The sequence below is a fragment of the Prunus persica genome, chromosome G1 (genome assembly GCF_000346465.2).
Source record: "Prunus persica cultivar Lovell chromosome G1, Prunus_persica_NCBIv2, whole genome shotgun sequence".
NCBI classification, from domain to species: domain Eukaryota; kingdom Viridiplantae; phylum Streptophyta; class Magnoliopsida; order Rosales; family Rosaceae; genus Prunus; species Prunus persica.
Genome location: NC_034009.1, coordinates 2,808,628 through 2,825,215, shown reverse-complemented (window position 1 = coordinate 2,825,215; position 16,588 = coordinate 2,808,628). Strand labels below are relative to the sequence as shown.

Genomic DNA, 16,588 nt, shown 5'->3' with positions numbered 1-16,588 from the left:
TGAACAATGAAGGAACTCAATCCCAATTCCCAAACCCCAATATCCATGAGAATACACTTATTTTATTTTTTTTCCTTGTATGATTTCATTGTTCTACAGATGTACACAAAACAGCAAGGTCCAAAGAGCTCAGACAACAGCAGGTTTCTGCAAATGTTTCTCCAAGCTTAACCAACAAAAAATGCTACTTAAGTTATTCAAGCTTACAGTATCCAGAAGAAAGGCAAACCCAGTTGACACTTAGTGCAGAAAATCTTTCATGGGATCATCGTTATGTATCTTTTTCATCCGATATGCCTCCATCTCCTCAAGAGTAACCTACAAAATGCATTGCATGGTGTAAAGACATTTATCAAAAAGGCTAAATACTAACAATCGAGCGATATATCACCAATTGAAGTATAATGAGATCCTTATACCTCATCATCCCATTTAACATTATATTTACGCTTTCTTTCATCCTTCTCTTCCTTTCTTCTCTTATCCTCCTGCCAAAATAAAAACACATGAGCAAACAACCAACAAAGTTCAGGAAAAATAGGGTGACGTGAAATTTGAGTCACATCAATTCCATCTTAAAATATATTGCATGACACTAAGAGAGGTAACTTGGAAATTTAAGCCACAAGATCACCTTCTTAAGAGCATCATCAAGTTTTTTCTGGTCAAGAACCAAATCATCAGGTATATCAGTTCCCCAAGTAGCAAGCCTTTTCCCTTCTGTTGGAGTAGGCATCTCTGCATCATCAATTTTGAAGATCCAATCAGATTGGAACTTTTTGTATAAAAATCAACATATAATCAAACTAGCAAGACTTATCAACATATAAATGGAAGACAATATCATAAGCACAAACTGTAAATGAAATAAAGGGCATACTAAAACCAGCCACAGTATGAAAGGTACAAACCTTCTGAGGCTGCTTTGCGGGCAACATTCGCCTTCATTAGGTCTGCTGCTTCCTCAGCAGCCTCAATTCCAGCTGCACCAGTGCAGTAACTGTTCCGAATTGTTTGCTTACAACACTTGTATCCCCATTGGTGATCCTTCCACCATGATCCCCAAACACTTGTGTGGTTATTGATGTAAACATCCTCTTCATACTTGCTTTTGGGAAGGGAAGTCTCCTTCAAAAGAAAACCAGAAAAGAAAAAAAAAATGTTAAATTTGCATTCAAAACGCTACATATAAAAGTTTAAAAGAAAATCATGTATATTTTGAAGATGAACAACTTGGGTGGAAGACAATTAGGTAGATCAATTAATCTAATAAACAAAATACTTGGTTTAGCAAACAATATTTACGCTACTTTGCATGTAGCATTAATAGAAAGAACAGAACAATCTACACCAGACCAAAAGACTTTAAAATTTATAACTGTACTTCAGCACCATGGATGCTGCTCTAACAAAACAGCACTTGCTATAAATTCCTTCAAAACATTTATCATCCAATAATCATGAAGTCCACATATAACTGACAATAAAAATAGATATCCACACATGATATTTCAGAGGCTCAAGCAATGCCACACTAAGGTGGGGTTAAATAGCTTGGAAATAATTTTGGTCCACTACCATATATCACATTCTCTGGAACAGTCACATTTTGAAAAGTAATCCCAATGAAAATATTGACTAGTACCAAAATATGAACTGGAAGATATTAAAACTGTTAATATGTCTCTTAAAAAAATTATAGATGCATAATACTGCAAGATGGAGCAGAAACTTGCAAACGCACAAACACTTGGAGGCATGCACACACATATACTCCTAAAGCAAAGCCCTTTTTTTTTTTTCTTTTTTTTTTTTTTTTTGCATAACATAAATGGTACAAATATAAACAACGCGAGGCAAAATCCAAAAACAGAGCTGATTATTTGAGAATGAATTTAATTTCATATATACCATGCCCTTTACAACTCGGCCGGCACGATCATATTCAACTTGTTTCTCACTTTGTCCCAAAAGAAGCTCCTTGGGAAGTACTTCTTCGGTTGCAGAATTGCCATACTTCTCCATGATGGCATCTTTCATTCGTGACTTCAATTTGTCCTTAATGACCTTAAAGTTTTTATACAGCAATTCTGCTTGAGATGGAGCAGCCTGCATGTGGATGTCTTGTCCTTTTTCAAATGCCTCCCATGCATGAATATTAAGTTTCTTGAACTCTAGAGCTTGCCCACTAACTCTGTATTGGTTATCTCCCTGTAACAATTGCAAGTTGTCAAATCAATTGTTTGTTACAGACACTATATTAAAGGAAAAAGTTTTTAAAAAAAATATTCCAAGTATATTCCCCAATTTCCAGAGGCACTCACTCCATAAAACTTCTCATTCGGGTCAGCATCAGGAAGAGGATCTTCACGCATGGATCGGGTTTTAGGATCATAATAAGCAGAATTGACATCAAGGTTTAACAGATATTTAGCTGTGTCCTCCCGAATACGCAAATTTCTGAGCCAAGAGAAATTAAAATCAAATAAGGCATATAACATCTTTTGGAGGAAGGTTATACACAAAATAAGATATGTTTCTTACTAAGCGACATACAGACAATCAAGGAGAAAGCAAACAAAATTGCAATACGTACCTGACAGTTCCAGTGCTTCCACCACCAGTTGTTCGAACACGCTTCTCAACCTTTGCAAAATCCATTTGTTTGCTTTCATCAACCTTGGCCTCATCAACCTTCAGAGCATCATTATCCTCATCATCATCACTAACCTCCTCCTCCACATTCTGCTTATTATTTTTCTCCTCCAACTTTTTCAGCTGCTGCTCCTTCAGGTATTTCCTTCTAGCCTCATCCCTTGCTTCGTATCTCTCAATGACACGAGCATAAGTTGCTGCATCAAAACCATTCCATCTATCCCGTTTTCCATCATAATCCAGCTCAAACATCTCTATCTTTTCATCAGGTGCAATGTGAAAATTTGTCCACTTTGCTCCTTTCTTTCTAGGCCTCTCCATGCAGGACTTAGCGCTATGTGTCATGGCCCCACAGCTGTAAAAAGCAAACGATGAAAACCCGAGGTACTACAAGAATCCCAACTCAACACGGCACATGATAAGAATACAGGAATGTAGAAGAGTTTTAAAAAAAAATTCACGAGCTAAAACATGTTTCCTATGATCCTATCCCCAAATAAATAAATAAATAAATAATAAACAAACTTTTGTTTGCTGAAATAATTATATGACTATACAAAACCAGACAAAAATTTGTTTTTAGGCATTCATGAATTTAACCACAGAATGTCCCCCAAAAAACTCATGGAACCCTCATAAATCTGAGAACTATCAAGTAAAGGCATGTAAATTATTTGATCAGCTAACAAACCAGTGTTGGACATTGGTGGATATACGAATGTTGTGAGCCCATAACACCATCAGCAATCTTGTCATTCCCTATACGAAAAGCATTTTCCCATTATCAACTGTACACAGAAAATGACTTCCCCGGTGGAAAGACGTGATCATTAAACATGCATTACAATTATCGAACCTAAATATTATATTCGAGATTTAATTAGCAAGTATGATAGCAGGAAAAACAATCAGGGACCAATATTATAAGCAATGCATCATCCACATACTTTTCACATGCTCCTTTCCGGTACTTATCCGCATGATAAATCTTTGCACCTCTGTCATACCAGGATTTTGTATAATTCGGATCGGATTTCCATTTCCTTTGATGTTTTAAACTCTATACAGTAATAGAAAGAAAAATCCCCATAAGCATATGCAGCTTTGACATCTCAGTAAGAAAGGGTTTACAAATCTTTAAATGTTAGCTTACTGGTCTCTCAGCATTAAGATACCAAGGCGCAGATGACATATATTGAGGAATGTGAGGATTAATCTCTTTCCCATCTTCATCAACTTCAGCTGGTGCTAACCCAGCTTTACGTGCTTCCTCCAATTCAATCTGCTTCCGATGATCCTCCCTTGATTTGAAAGCCACTGCACACACCACGAAGTAGAATAACAAAACTTTAGAAAACAATGAAATTATGATATAACTTTCTCGCTGAAGTTTAAATTACCAGGGCAAATTTTCTTGCAACATTTATATAAAAAAAGAATTTGAATTGAAATTATTCACTCCAATATTGGAACGAAGATACACCTTCGTGAAGCATTAATATGAACATGATGTTTTGTTCTTTAGTTTACGCAAACAACGTTTTTGTATTGTTCGGTAACTATACTCTAAAAATCACCCACATTTGTGCTAGTACATTGTGAAATTAGCAAAAGGGATCATTTTCATTCACCAATCACCAACTATTGTTCAAAGATAGATATCTGAAATACCATTTCTCAATCCCATCCTACGTCCACCTACTGTCATCCCTCAGCGTTGCACCGGTGAAGCTTCACATAAAAGTCACACATAAACACAAATCCTAACTTTTGATTTCTATATCTATACATCTTCATCTCATAACATCGTATTATTATGTATCTCAAAAATAATAAACACCCAATCCTTTTTAATTTTCAATAAATGGGGTGCTATTATATTCATGGTTAGCCAGCAGCAACCTAGACCAATCTTCCCCAACAATTCACACATCCCAAAATCGAACCTTTAATAACAGAGACAAGGTACATTGCATATAGGCTATAGCAAAAGAACAAACAACAAATTAAACCCAAACCATACTTCTCAAAATTGACGCGAAACAATGAAAATTTCCTCAAATTTTAAGCCTTTTATTTCAATTCTACATTGTATAGCGTCTAAAATTTGGCCAACAAAGAACCCAAGTCGTCATTTCGATTTAAAAGGCAGCGATATTCGAGAAATTGGGGGCAACGAGAGTTGTAAAGTCTGTAGCTTTACCTGATGCCGTAGCCATAACTGAATGCAGGAATAGAAGCACCAAAGGAGAAAGGACCAGACTCTTCCGGAAAAACAGAGGAACAACGAAAGCGATTTTCGAAGCGTTGGTGACCAGTTGGCGAGTTCTTTTTATATGAGGTGCTCCCGGGGGAAAGGTTACGGTGTTTTTACTCGCACCGACTTCGGTCCTTTTATGAGATGATCATTCTATTTTTTGTTACTAGCCTCTCTGCACGCGCTTCTGCGTCTGTGAGAGGTTTTTTAAAAAAAAATTTAAATTTATTTTAGAATTAAAAAAGATAATGGATAGTTGTGTTCCATAAAAATAGGATCCATTATCTGAATTTTCTTTTAATTTTAATTTTTTTAATATGAAAAATTGTGAATTTACCATATTATCCTCATTTAATTAATAATTTTAATTCTTAATGTTTGCATTAACCAATGGCATTTTCTGGTATTTTGAATGTTTCACCATTCTCTGCCTTTTGCTTTATATATATAGATGAATCGCATCTTAGAATTACTTCTCTACATTTGCGTCTCCTTCTTTTGTAGCATCCTTTGAATGATCATTTGGTTTTGCAGTATAGTTTTTATTTTATTTGACGATGTTCAAAGTTGAATTTTTATGACCACAGTTATTTAGTAGAACCAAAAATCAATATCGGACCAACAACATTTTTATTTTGGGCGATGGAAAATTTCAGCTTCAAATATGTCTTAACAAATTGGAAAATAATACAACTAGATTAGTGACTGAGTCAGAATTTCATGTATGAGAGGACCTCTCACATAATATATATAAAAATTTTTGAACTCACAATATATGCCACAATAACCGAGAGGACCAAAACATTAATATTTACAACTTTTTTCGTTTGGTAATCTATGCAAAAAGTGGGAAACCGATTTAAACTCAATAAAGACAATAAATCAAAATTTCACAAATCCAAACAAACTATAGGTGAAGAGAAAACAACAAAAAATAAAAGAAAGTTTAACCAACCTTAATTAAGTGAGTTAAGTCAATTGAAACTTGATAATATATTATATGGAAAATAAGAGAATAAATAAAAGTCACAAATATGTTCCTCACAATCAACATTAGAAAGGTCCTTAGTACATTCGACTGTATCAAAAATTTCAATCTTCCTCGATATGTGTAAGAACCCATTAGCATACATACATCCATTAACAGCTTTAGAACTTAATCGAGTGAGCAAATCATAAGTTCTCTTGTGAATCAACATCAAATCATCAATGAATTTCAAATGTAACCCATAAAACTCGTTATTTGTGTGAAGTTTTGTAAAAAAATATACATTTGAGTATTTCAAAAGGCAGCTTTGCATTCAAATTATAGCTCCTCGATTGAAAGGACAAAGCTTGCGAAGTCTGCTCTATTTAGACAACTTTTGCACCTTTCATAACGCACTGGGTAGGTCTTGTATTTCCCAATATAATTCCAACATTATGCTAGCCCATATACATAAGTACTTCCCTTTTTATATTTAGATGTTCTACTTATGACTCCAGTTCAATATCATGAAAAATGATAGGTTGAAAAACTCCAAATGTCTTTTGGAGAAAAAGAGAGAAAGATAAGATATGAAAAACGATTTTGAGTAAAACATCTTCGATATATATATATACAGCGAATCTTTGGGGCAGGAGTCTGTTGACTGACTGGCTTTGGCTGACTAATAGGTGTTTGTGACGCAGGGGAGACATCACTATCTGCATCATCATTCATTTGGGATGCTTGGAGCATTAATTGGCGAGCTATTTCTTATAATTCAGACTTAGATCTTCCCTCGATTGGGAGAGAAGAGTGTAATATGGTAGGGGAACTCTTTTTCTTAGAATGCAGATTCCTGATTGGAGGAAAATCAGAATAAACATAATCTGCAATACGCTCAAGTTTAAATTTATCCCACCATTTAATTGAAAACTGGCGAGATAGGACTCTGGTTTCCCAATTAACATGATATGACCATTTGAGGATCCAAGGGACTTTATACTTGGCAACAAAATAGAGAAGGTTGGGGAAGAACAGCTCATATTCTTTGAACTTATTTTTATTACTAAAATAATTGACTAATTCTTGCATAGAAGGAGGAAATAAATCAATGACTGGACCATGTTTTTCCCACCAGTGATTGAACCAGTAAGGAAAATGACTCTTGAATTTGCTATCAAAATTTAAGAACCAGGAGTGACTGAAATCAACTGTTTGGTGAAGCAAGATAGAATACCATGCTTCGATATAATCATAATAGCTATATTGAAGTTCTGATTGGAGAACTTTGAGATCATAGGGGTGACTACTCCATTCATTTTCATTGATAATTTGGTGAATATAAAGTGAATGATAGAGGATGATAAGGGGATTTTCTCTGTCTTTAATTGGCTTAATGGTGATAGAATGGGTCTCATCAAGGATATTTCTGTAATATTTTAGATTCTTAAATGGTGCTGAGGGAATGAAATGATTATTAGGTGGAAAATAGGATTTAGCAATGGTGATGGGATTAACGATTAAATTATATTTGGACTCAATGACGAACAAGTGACTATGACTTTTGACCATATATGGGGATGTCTTATGGTAAGAAGCAACTGGGGGGTTAGTGACAGCAATATCCTGGAAAGGATCATGACTAGAAATTAGAGCAGACTGGAAACTAAGACGAACCTGGCCGACTGTGGCTCCTAGGTTGGCAAACCTGTTACTGATTTGGATAGGAGAGCATCCCGGGAAGGGGATGATCTGGGAAGGAGGCTCATATTTAGCTTGACTCATTGATGATGTGAGGGCTCGGAGTGACTGGGGTTGACTGGGTTGGCTTGATTGACCAATTTGACTTTTTTGTTTATCATCTTTTTCTCTTTCTTTTCTTCTTTCTGCCATTGTTTTCCCTGTAGAAATTCTCTGGTAAGGAAATCAGGAATAGAATTCTCACTTCCTCTCAAATATTCAATATCAAAATCAAAAATACTCAAAATAGCTTGCCAACGTGCAAATATTTGTTTGGATGCAATGTTTTGAACATCTTTTTCTAATACATGCTTAGCAGACTTACAATCAACTCGGACTAAAAAATTTTGATTTAATAAATCATATTGAAATTTATTAATGCATAGTACAATAGATAATATTTCCTTCTTAATATTACTATAATTAATTTGAGACTGGGACCAAGTGCCAGAATGGAATTGAATAATTTGCTCAAAATGGTTGGAATTGACTCTTTGTTTGAGGATGCCGCCATAACCTACATTAGAAGCATCTGTTTCAACAATTTTGAATGAATTAGTAGAAGGAATACCAAGACAGGGAAGGGTCTTGATATGAGCTTTGATCTGTTTGACAATTTCAGTATGAGCAGACGATCATGGAGGTGGATTATTTTGGAGACGATCAAATAAAGGTTTACATTGTTTTCTCAGATTTTGATAAAAGTCAGAAACATAATTTAGAGATCCTAGAAATCTCTGGAGTTGACCTTTCTCTAGGATTTGATCAGGAAACTTGTCGGCAAATTGGATAACTCGATCTATGGGACTAATCTGTGACTGTCAGATATTAAACCCAAGAAATCTCACATTGGTTTGAAATAATTTAATTTTCTTAGCAGAGACAACTAATCCATTCTGTTTTACTATCTGTAGAAACTTATACAGATATTTCCAGTGTTGTTCTATGGACGCAGAGAATATAAGCACATCATCAATGTAAACTATGGAAAAGTGGCTGAAAGGATTAAAGATCACATTTATTATATTCTGGAATTCACTAGGAGCATTCTTAAGATCAAAGGGCATAACATTCCACTCATAATGACCAAAGGGAGTAACAAAAGTAGTTTTATATCTATCAGTCTCAGAAATTTGAATTTGCCAAAATCCACTTTTCATGTCAAACTTAGAAAAGATGACTGATTTTTCTAATCTGTTAATTATATCTCTTTTGTTAGGGATTGGATATCTAATCCATTCTAAGACAGTATTAAGCGGTTTGTAATTAATGACTAGTCTTGGAACACCACGTTCTAATTCAGCATTTTTCTGGACATAGAAAGCAGGGCAAGACCAAGGTGACCTACTCTTACGTATTATTCCTTTTTTAAGTAAATCGGTAATCTCAATTTTGCAAAATTTCATCAATTCTTGGCTTATTTGAATGGGTCGTGCTTTAGTAGGAATATTTTTCTCACTAGAGGTTTTGACATAGGGAAGGCTGACAACATGTTGTTTCCTATGCCAAAACGCGTTGGGTAACTCAGAACAGACTTCTTGTTTTAGTTTTTCTCCAAATTGTCGTATTTGTGATTGTAAAGACTTATGACTTAGTTGTTGCTCAATTCTTTTAGCTTTAACTTCTTCCTGGAGAAATCTTAAATGTTTATCTTTGTTTCGGATGACCTGAACTGTTTTGGTGACTGCATTTTTCTGTAATTCTTTTAAATCATGTAATTCGGGTTTGCTCAAAAACTCAAACTTAATCTTTTCCCCTAAACAAGTAGAAATAACACCATCATGCTCAACCTGAAAAGGGTACAAGAGTGCAATGAATGGTAAACTTAAGATAACTTCATCAGTAATGTTTTTGATTAAGACAAAAGAAGTTTTAAAGCAGATTTTATTTTGACAGACATGGGCTTTAGGGATTTCATAATTCAATTGGAGTGATTTTCCTGAGGCAGTGCTTAATGATTCTCTGGACTTTTTATAGTACTTGGTAGGAATTAGGCCTTCTTGAATGCAGTTAAGGTCAGCTCCTGAATCAAATAAGGCAATTGTGTTTAATTCAAAGATTTTGACAAATATAGTGACTCGAGCATACCATTTCCTAAAATTTACATGTTTAATTAAATTAACGGCTTGTTCTTGAATAGAATTTTCTTCATCTGAATTAGTGGGGCTTTCTGGCTTAGACTCAGAAATTTTCTTTTCTAATAGATTGATCACATTTTGTTTTATCTCATAATTTTCAGTTTGTAATTTTTGACTTATTTATCTTAACTCAATGATTTCTTTTTTGACTGATTTTATTTCGAATTGTAAATCCTGTAAGGTGACTTCTTTCTTTTTCTTAAATTTTTCTAGAGTTGTACTCAGATTTATTTTTTGGGTAGATTGTTTTGGTTCTTCTTGGTTGATGACTTTTCTTAATTTCTTTAGATATTCATATTTTAAATCAGGATTTTCAATTTTTCTTATTAAATCAATTAATAGTTCTTGTTGTTCTTTCTGTTTGGTGAAGACACTGATTGATTTAGACTTACAGCAATTATCTTGGCAACCAAACTGGATTCTGGGGAACTGGGTTGTGACTCGGAAGAATATATTTCGGAAGATTCAGCATGGCTAACCATGGTTTCGTTTTCACTGGACTCAGAATTTCTTAACTCAAGAACTTGGATTAATTTGTTTTTATCTTCATCCATGATTTTCAATTGTTTGATTCTGTCTTTAACTTTACAATTATTAGCATAGTGACTGTACTTTTGACATTTATAATATTTTACTTTTCTTTTGTCGGTCTTTTTCTTAAAGCTATTATTTTTCTCTTTATTGTGACTCTTTTTCCAATTTTTCTGAGGGAAAATCTTTTTTTACTATAAAATTCTTTATCTTCATTATTATGTTGGAATGACTGTTTTCTACGTGAATAATGGCGGGTTTTTCGATACTGTCGGCTAGGATGACTAGACTTATTTTTTCTAGATGGAGGAATAGACATCAAACTGTATTGTTCGCAAAAATTACCTAATTCGTATTTAGCAGAATTTCTTTCAGATTGGATTTGTTTACCAATTTTCATATCAACACACATTCTCATACCAACTTGATTAATTGTACTGATCATATTTCCATAAGTTAGACTATCTCAATCAATATGACCTTGTTCATTACTAAGGGTTGATCGGATTTTATGGGCAAATAAATTTGGTAGTCCATTAACAAATTTTTCTTTCCAAAAAGGTTGATTCCTATCTTCTCTAACCATGACTCTGTAAATAAACACATCTTTATACCATCTAAAATCAGATAATTTAGGGCATCTTAGATTACTCAATTGATCATGTATTCTGGCAGTAGTATTACTAGGTGTTCCAATAAAATGGTCAACTATTGTGAAAAGCAGGGTGTTGACTCCATCCTCAATGCCTTGACCTATTTGTTCATCAAAAATAGGAAGACCATCTTCATAACGTTTAAGGGCATGAATTATTCGTTGCTTAGACTCATAAGTCAAGTGATTATCCCACCAAGAACGAAGAGTTCCTGTGAAACCTGTTTCTAACAAGGGAACAATTTCAGACTGTCTGAAACTGTGATTGGTAATGTAACTATTAGCGACCATAGATATGTGTTGGAGTTTATTAAGGATTTCTTGTTCAGAAAGGCCATCAATATTTCATTCATATAATTTATTAGAAGAAACAGAAAATTGACTTTGAGTATTTCGTTCTTTGAACTGGATATCAGGTGGCGTAGGCTTAGGATACCAATTTTTTGTGAGGCTAGTAGGGCTGACTCTGTTTGTTAATCTTTGTACTTGTGGTCTTTGTTTAAGCTCAAGATTTTTAAACTCATTTTCGATTTTGAAAATGTTACTAGACTCAGTATCTATGCTAACAATTGATTCAGACTCAAATGAGTGATGAAGAGTGAAAGGTGACTCTGAAATTCCTAAGACTTTGACGCTTGATTCAACTTTTTCTTTATCTTTCCGTTTGGTTGGAGTTAATTCTTCTAACATTTTTTCGATTTTTTCATTGTGGTTCTTTTTTTAAAAGTTGGACTGGATTTTAGGTCTTGGAAGGTGACTAATGGTTTCTGGTCATACGGCTTAACAGAAATTTCTTTTGGAAGTAATTTGTCAACTTTTGTTTCTATCTTGTCTAATTGTTTACCTATGACAACTAAGCTTTGATTTGTATAATTATTTTGTTCAATTACCATTTTATTTTCTAAGTCAAGGATCTTAAAGGGACTGGCAATAACTTGTGCATTCTGGTGCTGGATAACTATAGATTCAACTGGAGGGTGACTAGCAAGAATTTTAGTGTGATCTATTTTTTCACAATTTTCTTGAGTTAAAGTTTTTAATTTATTAGATAAATATCGGCTTTCTACAAAATCAAGATAATAAATTTCAATTTTAGCAATGCGCATATATTCTTTCCATTCACTAAATATCTGTTGTCTTTTGGCTCTATCTGAGATTATTAAGTGGTAATTATCTCTTCTTGCTTGATTTTCAAAAGCATGTAAGTGACTTTCTAATTTTTTCCAATTAATTTCAAACTTCTTATGAAGTGTTCGGAGTTGGTTTTCAATTTTGAAACCGGCTTCGACAAAATCAGATTGAGTGGGTGACTCAGGGGACTCAGATTTATTATCTTCTGGTATTTTTCCATAGACAGGCTGAGTGACTTGTGCAGTTTTTCTTAGTGATTCTAATTTTAAATCAATTAAAGCTTTCTCTAACTCTAGGTCTCGTTCTAGGGTAGAGGAAGAGGCTGCAAAATAATGTCTGGCAGGGACATGTCTCTGGGACTGACCCGGTGTTGGCAACTGTTGTAACTGGACTGTTGATTTCTGAGAGGCTTGGTGACCAAAATTGATTTTAACTGTACCGTCCAAATATTGTTGTATAGAATCTAAATCGTTAAGACTAAGTTGGATAGGAACTGGAGGAATTTCAGTGGTTAAGGTCCAATTAGTGGGAAGAGTGACATCTGACCATTTGATAGAGTGAGGAACGCTAACTGTAGCATCAGGCGTATGACTTTGAATTAATAATGTTTGACTCTTTGGACTCTTGTTTAAGGCTTGGAAATTCATGTTTGTACCTGTGACTTTATAATATATTCTGTAAACTAATGCTAGGGGTTGGCTTCCTGGTAAAACATCATAACCTTCAGTTTTAATATTCAAAGTGAGTGTTTTTAATATATGTGGATCGCTCAAGCTGACTGTAAAATCTGGATAACAATCAAAATGAATTGGGCCATTAGAAAGACTGGACTTAATTATTCCTAACGTACTGTCATTAAAATTATTAAATCTAGCATCACGCAGACAGAGAAGGATAGAAGCTTTTAATCCTAGTCTGGTTAAAGGTTTAATGGCAACTTGTACTAAACCAATATGAAGAAAATTGTTTCCACCAATTTTATGTTTTCTTATTGACTCAATATTAAGTAATTGACATGTCTCATGATTTTTACTTAAGGCATAGACCTGTTTAACTGTCTTAACATGGGTGATTGACTTAAAGCTGGACAATGACCATTTTTTCTTATAGATGTCTTGACTGGGGACTTGAGGTATATTCCAATCTTTATAATCTAAATTACTATTATTCTCATATTCAATTTGTTCTTCATTTACTATCTCTGGGAGACTACTATTGGCTCCAAAGCTGCTAGAACTGTAAGAGTTGGTTCTAAGAAAACGACTCATATTTACTCAAGGTTCTGGGTTTAGACTCCTAAAGAAGAAAGTGAACAGAAACTTCTAATACAGGCTTCATGGGTAACAGGACACCTAAAATTCTCTCGCCCTCCTACTAATGCCACTATCGCTCAGGTATCTCTGAGACTTACTGTTTGGAATAGGTCTTACGATTCGGACACCAAGAGAGAGAAGGACAGGTGAACTGAAAAACCAGAAGAAGAAAAGAAGAAACTGAAAACTTTACAACTCAGAAAACCTAAACCAGCCACTTGGGTTGGATGAGTTGCATACTTAGACTAACTCTTCAACGCTTACGGCTCTAATACCAGAAGGGGTCTAGAACCAGTGAGAGAAAGAAGAACAATGAAGGCAAGTGTAGATGCAGAGATTATAGAACAGGCAAGACAAAACTTATGGATGAATCAAATTAATGAATATATGAAAATAGATGTAATGAAAATAAGCATTAATCAAAATAAGTAATTCTCAAAATATCTCAAATATATTGATTACTTGGAGAATGCAAAACACTTACAAAGATCCTAAGTTTCACCACTTCAGTTCTTCAGAGTACTGGTACTGATAGAACCTTTTAAAACTGAGAAAATTATAGTGTACTAAATTACATTTTGAAGAAGACAGCGGCCAAGGCCTTCTTAAATAGTCAAACAATACAAATTCAGATAGCTTTTGGTGAGCTGACAACTTTGGATGCTTGTGAGAAAGTAACTGTAGGAGCACGCGAAAGCTTTTACTTTTACTGAGTGCAACAACTTTTACTTTGTCGGGGAATCTCAAAAAGAACACGGCTTTCAGATTGATGAATGCACGGGTTCAGATGCATTTCTTCAATGCTCATGATGCTTGGCAACTTTTACTTTTACTATATATATATATTATACCATTGATAATTTTTTCCTTTTGAAAAATATACCTGTGCTTCTTTTTAAATGAGCAGTAGTATTGTTTTATAACATGTTGGTTATATACCAATTTACGTTTTGGCCAATTGTTCTAAATTCTTGAAATAATTTCTCATTCTTGATCCATGCAATTGAAAACAGTCTATAGGGAAAGAATGAAACTTGCAATCTTCTTACATGCTTGGACTGGAATCCATGTGAATGTTATAATTTTGCGCCCTTCTTTACTCTCTTTTTTCTCATCAACTAAATAGTAGTCGACTTTATCATCTCCAAATTGTTTGATTACTTTTGGTCTCAAGTTTTGGTTATTTCTACATCTTGTTTTACCTCTCCAGTTGGATTTGGTTTATATGCTAATCTAAGTGGTTTTTCTTCTTCTCCCACCTGAAGTGATCTTTTTAGTGTTTGCACTATCTTCTTTTCTGGTATTGCTTTTCTTCAATTCTAAAGCAGTTAGATATGAGAAATTTATCTCTTTGATTTTAGGCCCTCAACTCAGGTTTGGTGAAGAAAGGATGGATAATTCTATAGAATTTCACTAGAAATGTGCTCGAGAAGAAGAAGAAGAAATGAAAGAATGTTTGAAAGAACGTTTGGGTTGTTGAAGAAAAGGTGGAGTATTTTACGAACACCCTCCTTTTTTGACGTAAACACACACATAAGAATCATCAATGCTTGTTGTGTGTTGTATAATTTCATATATGTTGAGCAAGTGTAATGATCCAGTGTTAGAAGCTCGAGATTCAGAATTATTGGATTTGGTTGATTGTGACATAACAAGTATGCCAATAGAAACTCATAACAACACCAAAAAAGGAATTACAAGTGTGCAAGCTTGTAATAAGTGGACATTATTTCGCAATCAGTTGGCCAATAACATGTTTGCTAGTTATCAAACACAACAAGGTCTTGTATAGATCATGAAGAAAAATTAGAAAACTAAGTTCAAGTAAAGAAGAGCCGCACTCTGATCCTCTTTCTCCTTGCTGACAACCAACTGCGAGGAAGCTAAGTGAGGGAGGTGGCCACTGCCCATTCTCCCCTCTGCCTATCTTTCCCTTTCTCTCCTCATCTCCTCTTCTTTTTCTCCCATATTTTCCTTTCCTTTTATCCCTTCTTCTCCTCCCATTCCCCTCCCCAGATAGTCTAGATCTATTTGGATCTAGGTCTGTTTGTCTGTTTGTTTTGTTTGGTTGTTTTTGCAGTGTTCCAGATGGCTGGTATTGTATTTGTCTCAGCAGCGGCCACAGTAGTGATGCTGGATTGTGTCTCTCCTTGGGAGAGTTGTAATACTTGGTGACTGATGTTTTGTCTATGTTTTAAAGGCGTCGGCAGCAGTGACGTTGGTGGTAGTTGTTGGGATGTGGTGCTTTTCTCTACTTTGCACTGACCAAAGAACTATGTTTGGTCATAGGAGGTTTTCTTTGTCAGGTTCTGAGTTGAAATGGAGTGCTTCTCATGGGTCTTTTTACTGTTGTTTCTATGTTTGTCCTCCATGTTCTCTCCTGGTTTCTATTATGGTATGACTTATAATTTGTGTGGCTGTCAAATGACTATGATTTTGCTTATAAAAGGCTTCTTTTGACAACCGAGATGTTTTGTGGTCCTCTCATGTGGGTTTACTATTTGGGATTTCTACGGTTCTCTTATGTGAGTCTACTGTGTTGGTTTCTAGTTGCGGTTCTCATCGGAGATTTTTGTGTTAAGTTTTATTTTTGACTTGTTCTTTTATTGTAATGGTTCAAAGTGACCTGAATTAGACTCTCATGTTAGTCCATGACATGTGTGGTGCTCTTTACTCCCCAGAATTTTTGTCCCAGGAAAGTTTTAACGAAGCCATTATATCATGTCGCTCTTTGTACGTCTGTAGTTTTATAAATGAATTCTCCTTCTCAAAAAAAAAAAAAAAAATTTCAAGTAAAGGCTTAGTTCCAATTATATATTATTAATCATCTATATATATAAAGCAAAAGGCAGAGAATGGTGAAACATTCCAAATACCAGAAAATGCCCTTGATTAATGCAAACATTAAGAATTCAAATTATTAATTAAATGAGGATAATACGGTAAATTCACACTTTTTCATATTTTAAAAAAGAAAAAGAAAAAGAAAAAGCAGATAATGGATCCTATTTTTATGGAACACAACTACCCATTATCTTTTTTTAATTCTAAAATAAATTTAAATTTTTTAAAAAAAAAGCCTCTCGCAAGCGCGGAAGCGCGTGCGGAGAGGCTTGTACTTTTTTAATTTCAAATGACTCTATGTAATTTGATGATATGTAGTGTTAGAAAGAGAAAAAAAGAATAAAATTAACAGCTAAAAAA

General features: G+C 34.4%; 1 protein-coding gene across 5 annotated transcripts; it reads right to left on the bottom strand.

Annotated features, from left to right (window-relative positions):
• Nucleotides 43-4,967, bottom strand: LOC18793812 (pre-mRNA-splicing factor SLU7). Of its 5 annotated transcripts, none has more exons than XM_007222271.2 (10): nucleotides 4,859-4,967; nucleotides 3,809-3,972; nucleotides 3,603-3,715; nucleotides 2,597-3,010; nucleotides 2,325-2,460; nucleotides 1,912-2,211; nucleotides 912-1,128; nucleotides 635-738; nucleotides 420-488; nucleotides 43-318 (listed from the first exon to the last, which is right to left on the bottom strand). In XM_007222271.2, the coding sequence occupies exons 1-10, from the start codon at nucleotides 4,872-4,874 to the stop codon at nucleotides 241-243; spliced, it is 1,611 nt and encodes a 536-aa protein (XP_007222333.1). In that variant the 5' UTR covers nucleotides 4,875-4,967; the 3' UTR covers nucleotides 43-240. The 5 variants fall into 5 exon arrangements, with proteins under 5 accessions (XP_007222333.1, XP_020411368.1, XP_020411367.1 ...); XM_020555779.1 differs by having other exon boundaries at nucleotides 3,663-3,715; XM_020555778.1 differs by lacking the exon at nucleotides 3,603-3,715 and adding an exon at nucleotides 3,347-3,414.